The 23691-nt window shown below is 43.1% G+C and overlaps 1 protein-coding gene across 1 annotated transcript in view; it reads right to left on the bottom strand.

The window, feature by feature from the left end:
* The window catches only part of KCNK10 (potassium two pore domain channel subfamily K member 10), a 144596-nt gene that overhangs the window by 38453 nt on the left and 82452 nt on the right, over nt 1-23691 (bottom strand). Inside the window, exon 3 of the mRNA XM_059059542.2 lies at nt 12266-12383. Within this exon, the coding sequence (XP_058915525.1) occupies nt 12266-12383 (118 nt within the window). The remainder of the gene's footprint in view (nt 1-12265; nt 12384-23691) is intronic.

Here is a 23691-nt window from a genome sequence, read left to right as displayed (position 1 = left end):
CCAGAATTGCATTCCTGATGGGAAATGGTACAACCCATTTCAGAAACATCAAATATCTAGGATGTGTCTGGTTTAGGGACGCTGAACACCTGAGAAGGGTTCAGCATTGCCTTTTTTAGATTTAAAAAAAGCTTCTCCTTTACAGTCTCATGCCATGGCCATCCCCTCCACCTGACAGGCTGTGGTTGTCTCCAGCATTTGGCTTCTTAGGGTGATGGGTGCTCCACATTAGGGAGGATGTGTGGTCTAGTACAAACTCAGAAAGGACCCGTGGATCGTACAGCCCCACCCTGGGAGAACAGTAAAGAGTGGAGGGGGGAAGACTCTGCACTCTTGCTCGCACTGACAGTGATGCCCTGCCCAGATCTCTTTTTCTCTTTCCTGGGAACTCCGTATCATCTGGGTCCTGCCTCTCCTCCCACCGACTTCCCTTTTTTTTTTTTAAACATCTTTATTGGAGTATAATTGCTTTACAATGGTGTGTTAGTTTCTGCTGTGTAACAAAGGGAATCAGCTATACGTATACATATATCCCCATATCCCCTCCCTCTTGCGTCTCCCTCCCACCCTCCCTATCCCACCGCTCTAGGTGGACACAAAGCACCGAGCTGATCTCCGTGTGCTATGCGGCTGCTTCCCACTAGCTATGTTTTACATTTGGGAGTGTATATATGTCCATGCCACTCTCTCACTTTGTCCCAGCTTACCCTTCCCCCTCCCCATATCCTCAAGTCCATTCTCTAGTAGGTCTGCGTCTTTATTCCCGTCTTGCCCCTAAGGTTCTTCATGACTATTTTTTTTTTTCTTAGATTCCATATATATGTGTTAGCATATATATGGTATATGTTTTGTTTTTCTCTTTCTGACTTACTTCACTCTGTATGACAGACTCTAGGTCCACCCACCTCACTACAAATAACTCAATTTCGTTTCTTTTTATGGTGGAGTAATATTCCATTGTATATATGTGCCACACCTTCTTTATCCATTCATCTGTCTATGGACACTTAGATGGCTGGCATGTCCTGGCTATTGTAAACAGATCTGCAATGAACATTGTGGTACCTGACTCTTTTTGAATTATGGTTCTCTCAGGGTCTATGCCCAGTAGTGGGATTGCTAAGTCGTATGGTAGTTCTATTTTTAGGTTTTTAAGGAACCTCCATACTGTTCTCCATAGTGGCTGTATCAATTTACATTCCCACCAACAGTGCAAGAGGGTTCCCTTTTCTCCACACCCTCTCCAGCATTTATTGTTTCTAGATTTTTTTTGATGATGGCCATCCTGACCTGTGTGAGATGATATCCCACCCACTTCTTGTACCAAGGATTATCAGGTGCTAAATAAATGTTTGTTGGTGGAATGGATGTTTAAATACAAAAGAATCCTTTTATAGACAGGTCTATTCATATGTTATGTCAAATAGTACTTTGAAAACACCAACACCTGCATTCTCAAGAGTTCTGCAATTACGTAAGTAACTAATGTCTAGTGAGTACTTGGCTTACTCTGTATGACAGGACTGAAGAAAGTGGTGCTGGAAGAAAAAGGCTTTTAGCATTAGCACAAATTATACAGAGATGAGACTCTAAATTACTTGTTACTCACTTTCATGCCAATGAATCTTGCAATATTATGCTAACTAGTGTCTAGTTAATCAATCACTTAACTATTCTCCCATATAGGGCAACTCATGTGGAGCCTATTTCTAAATCCATGCAAGAAGTGAGTTATTGGGCTCATGGCTTACTGGCATTTGGGGGATGCAATAGAGTAAAGATAATGTTGATGGTTGGTCCATCATTCATCCTCCTATAGGCCTGGAGAACTCACTGTTGCTTTCTGCCTTTGGGTGATGAGTCACCTGGTTATTTTCCCTTTCAATTTTCCAGTCACAATCATTCAAAACTCTTATCACAAATCATCTAAATTATGGCTTCTATTTCTTAAATGACTGTTCAGGCAAGCCTTCTTAATCTTGCATTTCTTTTACTCACGATGATTTTTGATTTAATTGTGAAAAAAAAAAAAAAAAAGGTTCTCAGAACTTTTTTCAGGTGTTTTCAGGAACTTGGACAAAATCATTTTGTAAGCATTTCCCTCTAGAATAATCCAATTTACATTAAGATAGCCCTATTAAAAAAGGAATAAATGTGCCTACACAGCTCCACTTTATGCAGAGTTATGGTGACTCTTGGAAATATTCTGGTAATTTGTGGAAACATTTATCACTCTTGCTTGACTGTCTCATAATTGCCTGATTACCGTCAAGGAATATGTGTTTTCTTTTAGTCTGAATATCTCAGAAAGAAGCACATTGCAGACACAGGCACACAAACTGAGGCTCTGAACATGCTTAATAGGCCTCTTATTAACCCTAACAGGGGTGCACTCCTTCCTCCAGCTTTTAGAGAGGGTCTGCCCCAGCACTTGGGGAAGGATTGTGCTCAGGGGACATTCCAGTGTCATCTAAGAAGCACGAGAGAAAAGTGGGAAGATGAGGCTCGAATCCGATACCACCTCCTTCTGCCTGGTTGGCCTTAGGCTGGCTTCACCTCTCCAATCCTAGTATTAGAGGGGTTCAAGGACAATGTGAGGAAAATCAGTGAACTATAAGGTGCTATACCAATGCAAAGTGTTAGTAGTAGTATTACAATCAGCTCCTTACCTGTTCAGTGTTTCGCAGACTAGACACTAAAATAAAATTAGAGCAAAGTTCTTGGGCACTAGTGAAGTAATATTCAAATTGTAACAGGAAAGAGCCAAATCTGACTACATGTTGGATTTGTTTCTTTTACTTTAACCTTTGCTCCCCGTTGCTTTTGTTCACTAAAAGGATAGCTCTGTACACAATGGCCGCCCTCAGGGAACCCGGCCCCTCTGCCTGAATGTTAAACCCAAGTGCCTTTGTTCAGGGAAACGGCCCAGACCCTGTCCACCTGTGAATGGCTGCAAGAAAGAAGAAATTAACACATCCCCACCCTGAGGCTGGCCATTTCAGAGAACATTTGCAAGTCTTATAGCCTTTTTACTTTACTTCCTCATCTCCTCCCCCTCTCTGTTCCATAAAAGAAACTGGCATCCAAACCCTGATAAGATGATTTATAGGAGACACTAGTCTGCCATCCTCTCAGTCTGCCTTTCTGAACAAAGTCAAAAGTCATTCCTTGCCTCAACACCTCGTCTCTCTGATTTATTGGCCTGTCGCGGGGCAAGCAGGGTGAGCTTGGACTTGGTAACGAACAGTCTTTAAATATATTTCAGGCCATCACTTCACATCGGACATAAAGTAATTGCTCTTTTTGAGTAGTGCTGCAGTGTGTGTGTGTGTGTGTGTGTGTGTGTGTGTGTGTGTGTGTGTGTGTGTGTGTGTGTGTGTGTGTGTGTGTGTGTGTGTGTGTGTATCTGTGTCCCCTGCCTCTGATGAACTATATGTGTGTGTGTGTGTGTGTGTGTGTGTGTGTGTGTATCTGTGTCCCCTGCCTCTGATGAACTATATGTGTGTGTGTGTGTGTGTGTGTGTGTGTGTATCTGTGTCCCCTGCCTCTGATGAACTATATGGAAAGACGGTTCTCCACTTTGACCCTCAACCCTGTTACTCTGAGAAAATTCCAGAAGTTACATTTTAGAGCTTTGCTCTAAACAGGAGGCAACAAGAGGGCCACATTCCTGGATTTTTGCCTCTATTTGTACTGGGCCTGCTAGACTTCCGTGCCCATCCTTGCAGAAGGCTTGAAAGAACTTTGAAGTAAGGTATAACAGTGGCTCTAGAACTCGAGACTGCAGGGATTCCTGTTCTGATTTTTCCACTTACTAACTCTCTGATCTTGGGCAATTTACCTTTCTGCCTTGCTTTCTGGCTTTCTGGGACTGAATGATGGAGCTATTAATAGCACCTACCTTATAGCTTAAAGAGTCACATGTGAAGCATGAGTAACCTGTGGAGATTAAATACATGTGAAGCATGATACAAAGAATAAGCCCTCAGTAAGGATCCACAATTTTCACCTCGCCCCAGGTTTTCTGTGGGAAGGAATCTTTTCTAAGCTATATGTCCCCAGGAGAAAACAGGGTTGGTTCCTATTTTCCCTCCGGAAACTCCACTGTTCTCCTATAGCACCAGGACAAAGGACAAAATGCCTGTGCCCCAGGCTGGGCTGACTCAATGGCTTGGGTGGGCCCACAGCTGGATTTGGGGTGTGGGTATCCATGGGGCAGCAAAGGCTGGGAAGTGAGAGAGGCAGCTGGTCAGGTACAACTAGCCCAGGACATTAGAACTGGATTTTCATAAAGCAGCAGAAGTCCCAGGAGCTCCTCCACCAACTGGCTTCTGGTGACTTTTGGCAGGAGACGACCAGCCCAGAGAGAACATTCTGTTGTGAACAAGAAGGACCAAGGCAGTGCTTAGCTATGGTCACCCCGGCTAGAAAACAGCCCAAGCCCTTTCCAAAGAGAAAGCTGGTGTTTAAAGAGGACTCAGCCCTGAGTAGTACACATGAAACTCTTCATTTGCTGTTTACACACCAAAGTCAAATCTTGGGCAAACCATGTGCTAGTCAGCTCTGGTATTTGGTTCAGAGCACGTGTTCTCAAAGCCTTCTGTCTGTGCATTTATGGGTGTGTGGCCTGTGCAGTCACACAGAGCCCCACACTTAGAAGGGCCCCATGCTTGGTTTAATGCTCTGCCCTTGCCATTTTGTCGTTCTTAATCTTTTTTTTTTTTTAGCAAAAGACTGAATTTTCATTTTGCACAGGGCCTTGTGCCTTCTGTAGTTGGTCCTGGTGAATAAAGCTAGGCTCCATGGCTTACCGACCTTGAGATACTGAACAAGCTACTTGACATCCCTGGGTCTCAGTCTTCTCATTAGTAAAATAAGGCAAATAAGAGTACCTACCTCATGCAGTTAACGTGAAACTAAAGTGAGATAACGTGTGTGGAGCACGGTTCCTGGCACCTAGTAAGCACCCAGTAAGTGTTAGCCGTGGTGACAGCTACTCCCAAAGCCACGGGCTAAACATCCAATCCGAGTGCTATAGTCAAGTAGAAATAGCTGCCTCGGTACCTTGGCAAGTACAGTTCTTAACTGAGGCCACCAGGCAAGGAACACAGTTACTGACTACCATCTAGGACCTGATGAGAGGCTCTCTAGGATATGGGTAGAGCCAAGTGACTTGATCCACAAATGCCTCAAATGGAGAATTCCCTGGCAGTCCAGCAGTTAAGACTCTGCACTTCCACTGCAGGGGTCATGGGTTCCATCCCTGATCAGGGAAATAAGATCCCACATGCCACGCAGTGCGGCCAAGACACACACACGGCCTCCAAGATGAAATCTAATTGCATTCCATAGCTGTTGGTGAGAACTCAATCATTTTCTGCCCTTCCACAAGTGATGGTTTGTGGGAAAGAATCTGCACCCAGGAGTATCATTCCTCCAGCTTCGAAAAACTAGTTGCTGGAGACCCACCAGCAGAGTCAACCACTGAGGCAGGTGGGACTTTCTCACATCAGAATTAGTTACTGAGAAAGGGAACAGCGTACACAGTGACCTCAACAAAGACAGAAGTCTAGTCTTCTGGCATGGCTCCTGGTTTGGAGAAGAGCCTGAGTGTCTTCCCTTTTGCCATACACTTGTAGATCTTTCTGTATATCTGAGCACAAGAAAACCTTATTAAAAAAAAAAAGAAGAAGCTTTGATATTTTCATATAAAAGGGACCTCTGATACTGAGTAATATCACTGCTTTTCAGGAAAAGACTATTATTCCTAAGATCTCTCTAACACATTCTAAATAATGAGCACATTTTTTTGTGTCTGAATAGTACATTGTGCATGGTACAAGAGAGTCTTTCTGGAGAGCAATTTGGCAAGCCTTTAAAAGGTCCCGGCCCTTTGACACAGCGATCCCTGGGGGATCTTTCCAAGGAAACAGCCAGAGATGAAGATCACCATTCATGAACAAAGATTTGCATCATGATGTTACACTATCACAAAGCATTAAGACTCCAACAACATGTGATAACAGCATTGATAGTAGAGCCAATGGAACCCATCAAAGCTTATGTTTTTTCAAAGAACCTTAGTAATATGGGAACATGTTTACCCAATTATGTCGCACATTATGTGAAATCAAGCAAGCATGCTAATGTATGCGTATTTCACAAATAATGAAAACACCCCTCAGCTCCAGCTGCTCTACTGCCTGTGTCCTAAATGACGGAAAATTTCTCAGCAAGAACGGGTAGAATTAGCAGGCTCTTAGTTTCCTTCTTGCTACCACTTGTGATGAATGAATTTACCACTAAATAATTGGGGGAAAAAACCTTACCTTATTTCCTCACTTCATTATTCTTACTAACATTGTACTTATGTTTTCTTTAGAATTCTCTAATGGTATGACTCTCTCAAGACCCTCCGCCCTGGAGTCAAAATTCAGCCAGCTAAATGGTGTTCAACTCACAACACATTATTTTTCAATTAAGACAAAGTGAGAGAGAAAATAGCATTTTCTCCATTGAAAAGAAAAGGACCCAATCTCTAACACTAACACTGAGCCATGATACTGAAGTGGACTTGTGGTTTGGGCTGGGTTTTATTTTTGTTTGTTTTTGCTTTACACTTGTTTTGTAGTAGTTTCCTGTTCAGCCTCCACCTTCTTTCATAGGAAAGGTCTCTGTCCTTTGCCCAGATATGACACAGTGTCCTGCCTCTCACTATAGAGGCAACAGCATCCCAGGTTGCCAGGACACCAGCATATGAACTTAGGGGCTTACCCAATAGGAAGCTCTAAGACTTTAAATCAAGAGCAAGTAGCCCGAAGAAGGTGGGAGATGGCAGCTGCAGTGGCCAGCAGGGTCAGGCACTGGCTATGAGGTCAGAGGATACTTACTGGCCCTCTGTGATCTCTGAGCCATAAGTGTGCATTGGTTAGAATTTTTCAGTCTTAGGTGAGATAAAATCCAATGCACACTTGCTTAAGAAAAAAAGAGAAATGTACAGACCCCAGTAAATAGCAGGATATTTAACATTTATTTCTTAATTCTTCATGGGTAGCTTCATTCCAAGCTCAAAGGATGCAAGCTGAACCCCACTTATCACTCCTCTTTTGTTACTCTGCTTCTTTACTGTTAGCTGAATTCTAGGCAGAAAAACCCTCAAGGGATGAAAATGAATGGTAGGGTCCCAGGCTTATCCTTTTCCCAATTTACATCCAGTAAGACAGAGAAGTCAGTTCCTCCAAAGATCAAGCAAAAGCCCAGGAACTGACTTGCTTATTGGCCTAATCCAGATCTCATGTCTGTCTCTGAACTCAGGGCTGTGGCCACGCACATGCAAGGCACTGGATTTCTTTTTTTTTATGGTTCTAATATCATTTTAATTCACATTTTAAAATTTAAGTATAGTTGATTTATAATGTGCTAATTTCTGCTGTACAGCAAAGTGATTCAGTTATATGTATATATATATATATATATATATATATACACATTCTTTTTGTTATATTCTTTTCCATTATTGTTTATCATAGGATATTGAATGTAGTTCCCTATGGTATACAGAAGGACCTTGTTGCTTATCCATTCTATATGTAATAGCTTGTATCTACTAACCCCAAATATCCAGTCCATCCCTGCCTCACCCCCTCTCCCCTTGGCAACCACAAGTCTGTTCTCTATGTCTGTGAGTCTGTTTCTGTTTTGTAGAAAAGTTCATATCTGTCATGTATTAGATTCCACATGTAAGTGACATCATATGGTATTTGTCCTTCTCTTTCAGACTTACTTCACTTAGTATGACAATCTCTAGGTCCATCCATGTTGCTGCATTATCTCATACTTTTTTATTGCTGAGTAGTATTCTGTTGTATATATGTACCACATCTTCCTCATCCATTCATCTGGCAATGGACAGTTAGGTTGCTTCCATGTCTTGGTTATTGTAAACAAAAGGCACTGGATTTCTTAGTCTAGACAAGGTGATTCTTCCCCTGTGGCCTGGGGGCCAAGTGTGGGGAAGGGGACCATTAGGGAAATGGTTATCAGGACAAGAATGAGTAAGTGAATGGGTGCCAAGCAGCAGAAACTAAGTCCTTTGCACAAACTCAAAGATTCCAGTGTAAGCACATTAAAAAGGGCAGAAGATGTTACACATCAAATGTTCCTCATTAGGCGGATGGAACCACCATTCCTCAGTTACATAATGTCATGTGGGTCAATGAACACAGTTGTTCAATAAACCAAGCCCTTGGGATCTTAATGAGTTAACACGATAAATGGGTGCACATCCCAATGTAGCTATAGTGTTTTTCAGTGCATCATACAGGCCACTGATTTAGCCATTTTATAAAAATAAGAATATTAGAATTTTCTTTTTTGTTTAATATACACTAATGTCTCATGGGTCCAATACTGGGCACTGGAGTGCACTTTCCAAAATGTACTTCTTGAAGTGGCCTAGACTTTCTCAATTTCAATTATTTTACTATAAATCCCCCTAAAACACATGACACATTTCCCCATCTTAATAACCAGACCGTTGAATACAATCTAACCTGACACTGGTCTTCTCTGATCTACTACAGTGATGCCCTCGGGGAATGTTGAGGTGTATAGCACTTCTTGCCATTACACCAAATGGTGCCATGTCATCCTGCTTCCTTTGTTGGATGCTGTGGGATTGAGGACAAATATGACCTAATCTGGTCTGGAGTGCCTGAAAGGTTTCTAGGCCCTAGACTCACTAGTGTAATGCACACCTCTACTACTTGTAATAGTTGATCTCAATGTATTTGCAGATTTGCAAGCATGAACCTAGTACATCATATGATTAAGAGGCTTTCTAAAAAGGAATGACAATTCTCTCTCACTCTGGTTTTCTTATTTCACATAACTTTCTTGATTGCACCGACGTAAAAATAACACAGGTCCTAAAGAGGAGGTCTATAACCATAAACAAAAACCTGTGCCTCTTAACAACACTTAGCTTCTGAAACTTGTGCCAATAGGAAGTCAATCATCAAAGATGCATCCCCCAAAAAAGGTATACTCTCCAACACCAAAAAGTAAGGGAGAGGGAAAACCTCCCAGAAGGCAAAGCTGGGCCTCAGAGAGCTATGAGATTTGAGAGATTTGAGCTATGAGAGAGATTTCCTCCCAAAGAGTATAAACAAATGTTAACGAAGGAATCCTCCCACTTTGAGGGCAGAAGAGCCTCCCACTGTCTGTCCAACATTGCTATGAACCAGTGACTGTTGTGTGTCTCCCATTCTTCTGAATGAGAATTTTTATTGTAGTGTGACTTCACTACTTCACTACTAAATGAGGGCAGATAACTCTCAAACTCATTTTCAGCAGAACGGGAGAGGGATGCAATCTACAGATTCCACCATATACATAAGGATTACCAAAAGAAGATGAGATTGTACAGAAGCAATATGGAAAAATAATACAGAGAAGAAGTACAGAGAATGATTAGAGGGTCCATAGGTGGCAAATCTCAGAAAGTGCCAGCAAAAATCCAGTTATGAAAGTGAGTGTCTCACTTTGAACTTCAAAAAAGATATTCCTATATGTACCAAGTATGGAATGTAAGGTGAAGAGGGAGAGCAGCAGAAGCCCCACTAAACTTGATCTGATCCAGAAAAACAGAAGAGGCAGAGCTATACAGAGAATAACACAGATGGGCCATATTTACAGGAAGCACTCTTTCTCTTTGACAACAGGAAAGAGGAGAGTCTTGGCATGTGCTACCAGAAAGGTTACCTGTTTCTCCTTGCTCTCCTCTCCCCAGCCCATGGAAATGTTCAGCAGAGAGCTGGTCCAGGAATATCCAGTTCATTTGGCATCAAGTATGTGAAAAAGAAACTGGTCCAGGGACTTCCCTGGTGGCTCAGTGGTTAAGAATCTGCCTGCCAATGCAGGGGACATGGGTTTGAGCTCTGGTCCGGGAAGATTCCCACATGCCATGGAGCAACTAAGCCTGTGCGCCACAACTACTGAGCCTGCACTCTAGAGCCCAAGAACCACAACTATTGAGCCTGCACTCCACAACTACTGAAGCCCACGCACCTAGAGCCCGTGCTCCGCAACAAGAGAAGCCACCACAATGAGAAGCTCATGCACCACAACGAAGAGTAGCCCCTGCTCGCCATAACTAGAGAAAGACCACACACAGTAACGAAGACCCAACACAGCCAAAAAAATAATAAAAAATAAGAAAGAAAGAAACTGGCCCAGCATAAATATAAAGCTTCCATTTTTTAAAACTGTGAAAGAGCAGCAAAACTTACCAGTGAATGTGAGACACTTAGCAGAAAAATGTTGCCCCAACCAGACGAAAATTGTAAACAACTATGAAGTAATCACCTCTAAGAATCATCACAGGGCAACCACAAAGATGCACGAAATCAGGGAGGAAATGGTGAGATAACAAGTGCAGATGAAATGTGAGCTGAGCTAATAGAATGCAGGGAAAAGTAGGAAAGAAAAAAGTCCCCTAATGATCACAAAAATGAAAGCAAAATTGGAAGAAGCACATGGCAGAGTAGGCACTGTGAAAAAAAAAAAGAAGAAGAAGAAAAGTTAATACTAACAAGTTGAAAACCAAATTTTAAAGATAAAAAGGAGTAGAGGGAAAACACTAGACATAGAAGACAAGCAAAGAAGTGATGATAGATGTATAACTGGAATCCCCAAAGAACAGAACCAAAATCATACAGCAGAGAAAATGTTTAAAAATAGCAATCAAGAAAACTTTCCTGAAATAAAAGGGACAAAACCTGGTAGTGTTATCAGGTGAAAGATAAAGAAATAATCTTTTGAGTAGCTGAGCAAAAAGATCAAGTCACTTATAAAAGGGAAAAAATTGACTGGCATCAGGTTTCTCCACAGCAACATAAGCATTGGGAGAAAGTGGAGATCCAACAAGATCCTTTAAAAAGAACATGTGAGTCAAGGGTTTCATTTCCAGCCAAACTGCCCTTCAAGTATAAGGCTACCATTCTGAACAACACAGGAACCCAGGGAATATTGCTCCCTGGAGCCATTCTTAAGGCAACTACCTGAAGAAGAGTTTCAGCCAAGCAAGTGATGGTGACAAAAACTATAGTGAAACCATGATGAAAACCAGGGCTAGAGATGAACACCGACAATACTTAACTGTAGAACTATGACTAAAACAAATGGGAGTACCCAGGTAGCAGAACAGAATAGCAGAATGTGAAATATACACCCTGATGTTACAGAATGATACAATGAGTAATAATTGATAGTGGAAGAAAAGAAGTTGAGATGCTGAGTAAGTTCCCTGACTGCATTATATATAATAACTGAGAGCCAAGAGTTATTAAAGTGGGCAAATCTTCTAATAGAAGCCTAAGCATATTTAATAATGTAAAAGTAAACATTAAAAGGATGGTGTCAACTAAAATTGTGGGGTGGAGAAAGAGAAGAGATGTCATCACCCATAATAAGGAATAGATACTACTTAAAGAATAGAACACTAAGGTTATTATATGTGATTATAAAGTTAACCCCTATGACAAATCGTTTAATCCCTATGGCAAAAATATAAAACTCCCCAAGTTTCAGAAAAAAGACACACACAAAAATTGACAGAAGACAAAAATTGGTGCAGGAAGGAAGTAATCATAGCTCACCTTATGATGAGTTGTGAAGATGAGCATTTACCTAGCAAAATAATGCAACTATTCACATTCACTTTTTTTTTTTTTTTTTTTTTTTGCGGTACACGGGCCTCTCACTGTTGTGGCCTCTCCCATTGTGGAACACAGGCTCCGGACGCGGAGGCTCAGAGGCCATGGCTCACAGGCCCAGCCGCTCCGCGGCATGTGGGATCTTCCCGTACCGGGGCACGAACCCGTGTCCCCTGCATCGGCAGGCGGATTCTCAACCACTGCGCCACCAGGGAAGCCCAAAAGTACACTTTTTAAAAAAGAATTTGAGCTCAACTGAGCAATCAGAGTTCAACTGATCAATTCAGAGGTTCAATTTTTACCCTAACCTTTCCATGAGGTCCTTTCAAATGGAAGTTTCCCTGGTCTTTCATTTTGAAAAATGAAATTCTTCATTCTTCTCTGCCTTTTATTGAAAGCCACCACACAAGTACTGCATTAATCTGATAGTGTTTCATCAGCCTCCTTTGAACCTCTGGCTGCCATGTATTCTATGAGGACAAAATGTTGATTTTAGTGCCATTACTCAGGAGGGCCTGCAGAGGAAAAGATACTTGCAAATACATTGATACCTATGGTGGTGATGACAGTTCCAGCAAAGAAAAAGGCACTTCCGAGGTCCCAGTGACTGCTGTTGTTAGAAGAGTTTCCTATGGGGCTTACTCCTGCGTTGTCAGCGTCAAGAGCATGCTGCAAGGAAAGTGAGAAAGCATGAGGTTCAGTGAAAAAGCTTACCAAGGGGCTTCCCTGGTGGCGCAGTGGTTAAGGATCACCTGCCAATAAATCCAGGAAGATCTCACATGCCGAGGAGCAACTAAGCCCACGCGCCACAACTACTGAGCCCACGTGCTGCAACTACTGAAGCCCACGTACCTAGAGCCCGCGCTCCACAACAAGAGAAGCCACCGCAATGAGAAGCCCACCCTCTGCAACGCAGAGTAGCCCCCGCTCGCCACAACTAGAGAAAGCCCGTGTGCAGCAACAAAGACCCAAGGCAGCCAAAAAGAATAAATAAATAAAATAAATATGTTTTTTGAAAAAGATTGCTTTAAAAAATAATAAGAAATGAGTGAACAAACTAAAGTAATAAATGTAGGCACATGATCTTCCCAAAGGTGTGAGAAGAAAGCAATTTAAAATAAATAAGTTTATTTTTTTAAAAAAAGCTTACTAAGATTTCCTTGCTCAAGAACCTGCAATGATCTATAAAGGACTGGTTATGTGGATGAGGGTACAGTCATAAAATGAAATAACTATTGTTACAGAGAAAAGCACAGGCCCAAATGGCACCATTTGTGCTAAAGTCCATGGTATCAAACCTGCACTTAATACCTGACTTTACCACAGTTACGACCTTCCCCAGAAATGTAATCTTTTTAAAATATTTCTTCTTTTCTTTTAGTGAAGGATAGTTGATTTACAATATTGTGTTAGTTTCAGGTATACAGCAAAGTGATTTAGTTATTGTTTTTCAGATTCTTTTCCATTACAGGTTATTACAAGATACCGAATATAGTTCCCTGTGCTTATCTATTTTATGTATAGCAGTTTGTGTCTGTTAATCCCATACTCCTAATTTGTCCCTCCCCTCCCTCTCTCCCCTTTGGTAACCGTAAGTTTGTGTTCTGTGTCTGTGAGTCTATTTCTGTTTTGTATATAGACTCATTTGTATTACCTTTAGATTCCACATATAAATGATATCATGTAGTATTTGTCTTTCTCTGTCTGAGTTACCTCACTAAATATAATATTTTCTAGGTCTATCCAGAAATGTAATCTTAATCAACCAGTCTGGAATTTTCTGGTCAGCACCAATGAGGCAGCCTGTCTCATGGACCTGCTCCATCTCCCAGAAGAAGAAGAGGCAATGTGCATGATAAAAACCTTGCTATTCCTTCCTCCCTCTACCCCCAAAGATGTCCTGACCTAAAAAATAATCCTTTCTTTTCTTCTGATAATAGCTCCTTTGCCCCACTCTCTTCCTATAAAAACCTTCCATTTTGTACAACCCCTGGGAGGACCCCTCTAGCTGCTAGAAGGGATGGTGCCTGATTCATAAATCATTGAATAAAGCCCATTAGATCTTCAAATCTACTCAGTTGAATTTTGGTTTTTGTTTTAAGTTTTTGGCTTCGCCGTGTGGCACGCGGGATCTTAGTTCCCCAACCAGGGATGGAACCCACGCCCCCTGCAGTGGAAGCGCCAAGTCTTAACCACTGGATCACCAGGGAAGTCCCTGAATTTTGTTTTTTAACACTATACATCCACTTGTTAAAATTAGAAAATTTGTTTCAAATTGGGGGGAAAAAAATCCATATATAGTATGTTGCCATTTATGTAAAATATGCAGGCATAGGATTTACCCAATCCTGGCAAAAGTTATGCAAAACACATACATCTTGTGCATATACATAGAAAGATGTCTAAAAGGACTGGCCCCAAAGTGGTCACTCCTGGAAGGCAGGGTTTCAGTTCCTCTTCACTCTCCTTTTTCCTGTTTTGTTGGAATTTTTTTTTTTTTGTGGTACGCGGGCCTCTCACTGTTGTGGCCTCTCCCATTGCAGAGCGCAGGCTCCGGACGCGCAGGCTCCAGACGCGCAGGCTCAGCGGCCACGGCTCACGGGCCCAGCCGCTCTGCGGCATGTGGGATCTTCCCGGACCGGGGCACGAACCCGCGTCCCCTGCATCGGCAGGCGGATTCTCAACCACTGCGCCACCAGGGAAGCCCTTGTTGGAATGTTTTACACTGAGCTTGTTTCAGGAGTTAAGAGCTTGGGCTCCTGGGTCAGACTGTCATGGTCACCTCAGACCCTTCGGCAAGTTATTTTAACCTCTCTAATCCCAAATTTCCTCATTTGCAAACTGGGGATAACAATGCCTTCCCCCACGGAGTCGCTGTGAGGATTAAATGAGATGATTCATGTAATACGCTTAGCCCAATGCCCAGCACTGTGTCAGGGTTTAACAAATAGTTGACAATTTTGTGACTCTCATTTCACTGTCCCCCAACACACACACATACGCGCGCGCACACACACACACACACACACACACACACACACACACACACACACACACACGGCTCCTTTTAAAAATAAATAACAATGACTCCTCACTGGCTACCGGATTTGGAATTCCATACACCTTAAAATTCCCAGTGACTTGGCCACATTGATGGTCCAACCTCATCTCGCACTACACTATAAAAGCCTCCAGCCCTGGGCAGGAAACTCTATGAGACATCCTCTCATACTTCTGGAACTTTGCTTTGCCCTCCCACAAAGGTACCCACCCTTCAGGGTCTAATCTGGGCCCCATTTCTTCCAGGAGGTTCACATCGTACCTTGTAGCCTCCACAAAATGCCCCCGTCCCAGGACTTATGCTTCTGCACCCATATATTTAACGGACTTTTGAACACACACTCCCTTGCTGGAAACCCTTTCCTACTCTCAGCATGCACAGAATAAGGTGGAAAATTCCTCAGCAGCCCTTCCTGAGCTGACCCTGCCAAACTCCTTCAGGCCAGGGGAGAGCGTAGGAAGAGATTTCAATCAGGTGAGCTGTGGTGAGGCAGGTAGGGGCTTCAGATGGAGGTGACAGAAATATGAGCTACTTCTAGAGTCTCCATTCCCTGGACAAAATTGTAATAACCCCATGTGACTATTGCCATACACAATTAAATATTGCAATGGGATTATATTCATCCTAAATAACGCTCATAAAGCTCTGTTAAAACAAGCAGACAGTGGTTGCCATAAATTACATTACAACTGAAAAAGTCAATCATTGTTAGTAACATTTTGCCTTCATTGATCTGAGATATTTCAAACTCTTTAGACCAGGGATCAACCCTTTTCCAGAAAAGGTCGGACAGTAATTGTGGGCCACATATGGTTTCTGTTGCAAACCCCCTAGACAACTTACTGGACAAAAGAAAAAAAAATCTCTTTTGTTTAAGTCTGTAGTTTATTCTTTCCTGCCTCTAAGAACATGAAATATTATATTGGCCACTATTTCTAACATAAACCCTGGCACCCCAGAATTTAAAATCCAAAGACACATGGGATGTGTCTTTGCCTGTGGTTTAAATCGGCCTAATCTACAAGGATCACTTATTCATCGGGGGCTCTGCAGTTCTCTGCTTTAGAGAAAACAGATGCCAAGTCCTTTCTGCTGGTAAAATATCCATTGTCACTATACTTTGAGCACCATCAGACCAAAAGCCACAGGCCTTAACTAGTGTTTATAGCCTCATAGTCTGTTCAGCTCTGATGGGACCACCTGGAAATAATACCTCAGGGACAGCTCCAGGCCCCAGTCGCTTAGGTAGCCACAGATCACACCATCAATACCTAATATTTACAACTTCTACGAAGCTGCCAAAAGAGTTTGGGTTCAATCAGGTCTCACTGTGCTGAGAATTACACATAAATATCCTAAGCAGACCAAGTGCTACGTATAAAAATACAGATTTGCAGCAAAGACAGGCAGGGATAATTATTTGCTTCATCAAAAAATCCAAAATAAGATTCCTTTTCAAGTTTCTTTTCTTTGAATCATGCAATTTATAAATATTTAATGTTTACATATGTAACCCTGAAGGAAAGTGTCTATCGGTTGAAAGGAAAGGAAATTAACATTTGTTGAGTGTCTACACTGAGGCAGGTGTTTTATTTTTATTTTTTTTAATTTATTTATTTATTTTTTTTTGCGGTACGCGGGCCTCTCACTGTTGTGGGCTCTCCTGTTGCGGAGCACAGACTCCGGACGCGCAGGCTCAGCGGCCGTGGCTCACGGGACCAGCTGCTCCGCGGCATGTGGGATCTTCCCAGATCGGGGCACGAACCCGTGTCCCCTGCATCGGCAGGCGGACTCTCAACCACTGCGCCACCAGGGAAGCCCGGAGGCAGGTGTTTTAGAAGTGTTCTTCCATTTTATCCCTTCCACAACTTGTGTGTTATTCAATTTTATCCTTTCTACAACTTATAAGAACTTACGGATATTATCCCTCTTTCGAGATAAGGAAACAGGCTCAGGAAAGTTAAGGAACTTGCCCGAGGTCACACAGCCAGGAAGTGGAGAAGCCAGAATTCAAGACTTGCCTGGCCCAAAGCCATGGTTTTGCCCTTTCCTCTGCATATGGTACCCAGAACACACTCATCCTCCCCAGTCCTGTGCTCACCTCCAAACAGAGATGAGGGAGACATCTTGTCATTGTCCAAGAATTTAGACAGAAGGGACCTCACAAGCAATAATTTCTAATTAGACTACTTCCTTGAACATGTCAATGGGGGCACCAAACTTTATTTGGCTGCTGGAGCTGGTGAGAGCTTAATAGCTCAGCATTAAATTTTAAATTAAACATAAATAAATAAAAATGGAGAAAGGTTGATTTTATAGCCTGAAAGGGAGGGAACAGAGAAAAGAGAGAGAAAGCTCCGAAAAAAGGAGGAAGAGAGGAAAGCAAAAGAGACAAAGTGTCAGTTGAGCTCAGTTACAGCACTGCCCAAGACTTCTGAAAAGCAGGTCCGTCTAGTACCCAATTTTAACTTGCTTCATATGTGTGATATAAATTCCTCTCTCGCTCCCCCAAATCTTCAGTAAAGTGGGCTATACAAGCAAATGCCCTGGGGAAGTGGTTTTAAATATAAGGATTGTTATGGGCACTGTGGGCCAGAATGTGATTTAAAACCAGAAGTAAGAAGGAGAAAAATAAGGCCTCTCACAAGTCACCAAACTCTTGGTAAGATTTTAGAGGATCCCCAACCCCAGGAACGAGGTTTGATCCTCTCTAGATCATATAGATCAGAAAGACTCCAGCAAACAAGCAGAATTAAAATGAATTAACAAACTCAGGTTACGTACCTACAGGGGAAACCCAGTATAAACGGACTGTTATCACTTGAACCAATAGCATCATATTTAACTCAATAGATCTGATTGAATTCATACTTCTAACATTATTAATTTTCTAAAGTATTTTCTAATAATCTTAACTGTTTGAACTCAAGTAAAGCCTTTTAAAATTAAATGCATTTGCTTTTAAGTTTGTTTGTTTGTTTTTCTCTCCATTCAAGCTGCAAAAGTGAAGATGAGCCAGCACATTTGAAGTGTCCAAGTGCATAGATAATGAAATGACAAAACTGAGCCATGTACAGTCTGGCTTAAAGGATCAGTTATAGGGTAGAGGGTCAACCAACATCAGCATCATTTTAAGCCACAGTCTCAGACTTAATGAGCATCACGTGTTCAATTACAAGATCAACCACTACCAAGTTCAGAGAGGTCTTCTGAGAATCAAAAAGAGAAAAATTAAACTACATGTGATGTGAGAGTTTCAAGCTTCAGGAAAAAACATACTATAGATGAGAGGGTCTCATGTGAAAATTTAATTCCACCCCCCCTTTTTTTTTTTTTTTTTTTGCGGTACGCGGGCCTCTCATTGTTGTGGCCTCTTCCGTTGCGGAGCACAGGCTCCGGACGTGCAGGCTCAGCGGCCACGGCTCATGGGCCCAGCCGCTCCGCGGCACGTGGGATCTTCCCGGACCAGGACACGAACCCGCGTCCCCTGCATCGGCAGGCTGACTCTCAACCACTGCGCCACCAGGGAAGCCCTAATTCCACCCCTTTTTGAATTTCCTTTTCAGCCTGTCAGTTAGAACTTCCAGTTCCTCCCCAGTAAACGATTCATAAATGAATGTTTCAATCAATAAGAAATGAGTGGGGCTTCCCTGGCTGTGCAGTGGTTAAGAATCCGCCTGCCAATGCAGGGGACATGGGTTCGAGCCCCGGTCCGGGAAGATCCCACATGCCGCGGAGCAACTAAGCCCATGAGCCACAACTACTGAGCCTGCGATCTAGAGCCCATGAGCCACAACTACTGAGCCTGAGCGCTGCAACTTCTGAAGCCCGTGCGCCTAGAGCCCGTGCTCCGCAACAAGAGAAGCCACCGCAAGGAGAAGCCAGCACACCGCAACGAAGAGTAGCCCCCACTCACCGCAGCTAGAGGAAAGCCCACACGCAGCAACGAAGACCCAACACAGCCAAAATAAATAAATACATACATTTTTTTAAAAAATAAGAAATGAGTGAACAAACTAAAGTAATAAATGTAGGCACATGATCTTCCCAGAGGTGTGAGAGAAAAGCAATTTATTTCTTTGTAATACAGACAAACATAAGAAAGTAGTCCAACACAAAGAAATATAATGATTGTCCTATTTTTTAAAAAATAAAGAAGGAGGAGGAAGAGTTGGTGACAGTGGTAAGATCTAAAAGAATCTGTTTCTAACTTACTTACAAAACAGAAACAGACTCACAGATCTCGAAATCAAACTTATGGTTACCAAAGGGGAAACGTAGGGGGAAGAGATAAATTAGGAGATTGGGATTAACGTATACACACTGCTATATATAAAATAGAAAACTAACAAGGACCTACTGTGTAGCGCAGAGAACTAACTCTATTTGACATTCTGTAATAACCGATATGGGAAAAGAATCTGAAAAAAAATGGAGATTATATATATATATATATGTATATATATCTGATTCACTTTGCTGTACCCCTGAAACTAACACAACATTGTAAATCAACTATACTCCAATAAAAATAAATTTAAACCTCTGTTTCTCACAGAGAGTAGAATGGTGATTGCCAGGGGCTAGAGGGTAGGGAGGGAGGATATTGGTCAAAGGGTACAAACTTCCAGTTATAAGAGGAATACGTTCTGGGGATCCAACGTATAGCATGGTGATTTCAGTTAATAATACTGTATTATATACTTGAAGTTACTGAGAGAATAAATCTTAGATGTTCTCACCACAAAAAGGAAATGGTAATCACACGACACGATGGAGATGTTACGTAACGCTATGCTGGTCATCATTTTGTAATAAATAAGTATATCAAATCAATACGTTGTACACCTTAAACTTCCCCAATGGTATGTATCAATGATATCTCAATAAAACCGGAAAATAAATAAATAAAAGAATCTCTTTTCTTCCTGCTTCCTCTATCCTCCTTCCTCCCCTGCATTAGGACCACCAGAAAGGTATAACAGAGAAACTGCAGCCTCTCCCAAAATGAGAAGGGGATAAAGAGTCCTCGAAGCCCCCCCCCCCCCCGACCACCACCAAATTCCCCTGGTGCTGTCATCCCATGAGGCGATGCTGGGGTGCATAAATCACTGTTCCGGGCAGCACAAGATACCATCATGAGTGTTAGCGCTACTCTGGGATGAGTGATGGCCCACAGCGGACCACTAACTGTCTGTGGATTTTCTCCTGTGATCTGTGTACTTGGTGAGACAATCTGTTTCTCTGTTTCCTTATATGGCACTGAAAAGGAAGACAAAGGTGGAGCGGTAATCACTCAGCTTGTCTGAGATTGAAGAATGCAGCCGATTGGCACCATATCCACGGACGCTAATAAGTGTCCAAACCAGGACACTTGCAGAGGGAAAAGGGCCTTGTTCACGATTATGCTTGGACTGCAGGACAGGCATAGGACAGGGCGTATGATCCTTTTACTAACAGCTCACACTACGGGGACAAAAGGAAATGACCTCGTCTTGAGGGCACAAAGGTGGGTCTAGGTCTACAACGTTCTTAAATCTCGAGAGGGCACAGTCAGCAAAAGGATTTATGAAGGAGATATTCAGCCAGGGGTCAAGGCAAGAGGAGGGGGTCGTGGTGGAAAGTGGCTTCATAAATGCATTCAAAGCGGGCATACTTTCAGCCATTAATGGACAGAAGGAAAGCCACAACCCCTGGGAGACAGAGAAGGGCAACTGGCAGACCACATTCATTACAACTCACAAATGCCCCTAATGGCTCAAAACCCTGACAACAGGGTAGCAGCATCCTTCCACCGCCTCACACGTTGGTTGCGGAAGGGCCTCAGGTGAGAAGTGGAAGTATGATATTAATTTGTTCGCCGCAGTCGCTTTTTATTTCTCCTGCTTCGGAAGCATTTCACATATAAATATTTCACAGCAGCAGAAGTGACCGTGCTGGGGCTGGGGGCAGGGGGCGGGGCTCCTTCACGTCCCCGTGCAAAGCCACATCATGTACCTACTTCAGACAACAGTGGGAGGGCATCAGAGAGGAAACCTGGAGCCACCCCCAGCAAGGCACTTCTTGACTCCAAGAAGTCTTCACTTCAGTACAGAAAGAGAGTATAAGCACCTCGTATTGTCCTCTTGCAACAGAGAAAGTTCATGGATGAAGTGCAAATGTCTAGCCTGTGCAAGGTACTCAGCTTCTCTGAGCCTCAGTTTTCTCATCTATAAAATGAGGTACCCTTCCTGGCAGGGCTGCTGTCAGAATTCTTTTTTTTTTTTTTTTTCGGTATGCGGGCCTCTCACTGTTGTGGCCTCTCCCGTTGCGGAGCACAGGCTCCGGACGCACAGGCTCAGCGGCCGTGGCTCACGGGCCCAGCCGTTCCGCGGCACGTGGGATCTTCCCGGACCGGGGCACGAACCCGTGTCCCCTGCATCGGTAGGCGGACTCTCAACCACTGCGCCACCAGGGAAGCCCCAGAATTCTTTTTAATGCATACATGACTTCAGGCAGCGTGCCTTGTCATTGCATATGTGATGACATTAATGGTAACAGGAATCCTGAGTGCTTACCAGTGCACAGATGAACTCAGTTAACCCTCGTGGTGACCTGTGAGATGGGCATCCTCATAGGACACATGAGACGGATTAGTGAGCACCTTGCCGCATCTAGTGCCCGGCAAAGCTACCAAGTGGATACTCTTTGCATTTTCAACCGGAAGATCAACGTCCTACATGCCAGAAAGGCAGCTTCTCTCTTGTGTTCTTCTTTCTCCCCATCTCAGACCCTCTTAGCCCAGTTCCCTGCCTCTGGAGAGCAGGCTGGCTTCCCCCATAGGCTGGGACACCCCAAGTGTCTACAAGAGGTCAAGGGAGAGGGGGACTGATGTGCACAGGTCCTCACCTCCCACCCAGGCAGATGGCCGGTGTGGCAGTCAGGCCTGTGCTGGCCCGAGTGGACCGGCCACCGCAGAGTCTTCCCAACAGATAAACGCTCACAAAAAACCAGGCCAGGACATAAAAAGGCAAAGAGGGAGGCACCTTCAGTGCCGTGGGGGATATGGTGATGGTGTTTATTTTCCTGCTGCCCTAAATATCTAATTGTGTGCAAATATTAGCCTTTCCTCTGTCCCGGGGGTTCAGGCAGCAGGCTTTCATCGGTGCTTCACGACCTGGTTATAAATGTAAAGTGGAGGTCATCTGCAGATTGGACGGGGTGAGTGGAGAATTTGAAGAATAAGATAGAGAAACCCGAGATGAGCTAGATGGCACATCCAAGAGCCTAAGGTCTGAGGAAGCTAGCTTTCCTTGCTACCACTAGTTAATTCTTTGGGGAGATGTGGAGGGCGCCATGCCCGTTAAGGGTACTCGGCCTGGAGGAGAATGACCAACTGAGCACAGGCTCCCCAAATAGAGGCAGGCGTTCATGCATGCCTCAGTAAGGTTGAGCCTACGCTCTTGGGACTCCTCCACCCACGTTTTCCCCGAGGTGATCAGTGCATGACAGGTTCAGGTGAAGCCCATTCTGGACGGATGAAAGCCCCTTTTTGCTAATGTTTATCACAAGGTCAAGAACAATATGCCCAGTCATAACAGAAACTTTGGGTACAAACAGAGAAGGCAAAAATATTGTTATCAAGAAGTTAGCAGGATGAAGGACAGACTGTTCCCACGAGAAAGAAACTAACCTAATCTTAAACAGAACCTAGTGTGCTTTAACTCCCTGAACTCCCTGTATCTGCATTTTATAAAAGCTGTGCATATAAACAATAAAATTGACACTTGTTTGCAATGGCTCCTGGTGTCCCTCCCATCCTCACTCTTTCCTCTTAAACTTTTTCCTCATCCCCTTGCCTCCTGAATTCGAGCCCTCGGTCGTGCTGGCAGCGCCAGGGAGAAAATGTTCTAAAACTCAGTTCCTTAGCACCTGGGTATACACTAATGACCAATGTAGCCAAACATTGTCATATGGGACCAAGCCATATTGGCAGGAGACATTCTACCTTCCAAACTGTGCCTTACAATGTAGAATTAGTTTTCTCTGTCTCTTTGACTACATGAAAGGATGACATAAGAGACATTTTAACGCAAGTCCACTAAGGAAGCAGAGATATATGTGTGTGCTCTGAGAGGATCAATAAACTTTCAGACTAACTAACTGTCGTCCTTTCATCTCAGGTTGGACTCAGCCTCTACAGGTTGAAAAACAAATTTGCCAAGTGATGTTGAAAAATCACCTTGGTCCTGAGGAGAATGCTGGAGGTATGCACTGCTCTCTCTGCACTTGAGATTACTCCTATCAAAGACGAGTCTATCCAATTTCTGGGGGAAATTTTTTTTTTTTTTTACTGGGCTACAAAAGCAGCTCCAGGAATTCTGATTCACTGCCATGTGAGCTAAACCCAAGATGATTATTCCTTCCATGGTCACTGCATTGGAGAGAGCTTGAAATTCAACAGATGATTGATAACATCATGAAAACGAGACGCTTCTGCTATCTTGTTTTCATTGTAGCTTTTCACTTGGACTCCTTTTCTTACTTTTGAGTGCTGGATATTAATCCCAAATTAATATTTCATTTCCTGCGCCCCTTAGAAAATGCGTCAGCACCTTCTACCAGCACCTGAGCTCTCTCTCCAGTTTGCAAACCTTTTTTCTAACGCTCATCTGTTATGTCACTTTCTTCCACCTGAAAAAGGACAATATAGGGAAGTAGGAATTTGTATTTCTGATCCTCATTTTTCAAAGAACAAAAGGTTAAACCCTCCCTTCCTCAGTAAGCCTAACCCTCATCCACAAGCTTTCCGTCTCTTCCGCCCATTTCTACCAAGAAGGAAGGGAAAATACATGTTCTCAATAGATACGGATAAACGACTCTCAACTGCAGACCTGAATGATACATCGTGTACTGTGGTTTTGAATAGAATCTATT

Source organism: Kogia breviceps, chromosome 3, assembly GCF_026419965.1.
Source record: "Kogia breviceps isolate mKogBre1 chromosome 3, mKogBre1 haplotype 1, whole genome shotgun sequence".
NCBI classification, from domain to species: Eukaryota; Metazoa; Chordata; class Mammalia; order Artiodactyla; family Physeteridae; genus Kogia; species Kogia breviceps.
This window is presented reverse-complemented; position numbering and strand designations above follow the sequence as displayed.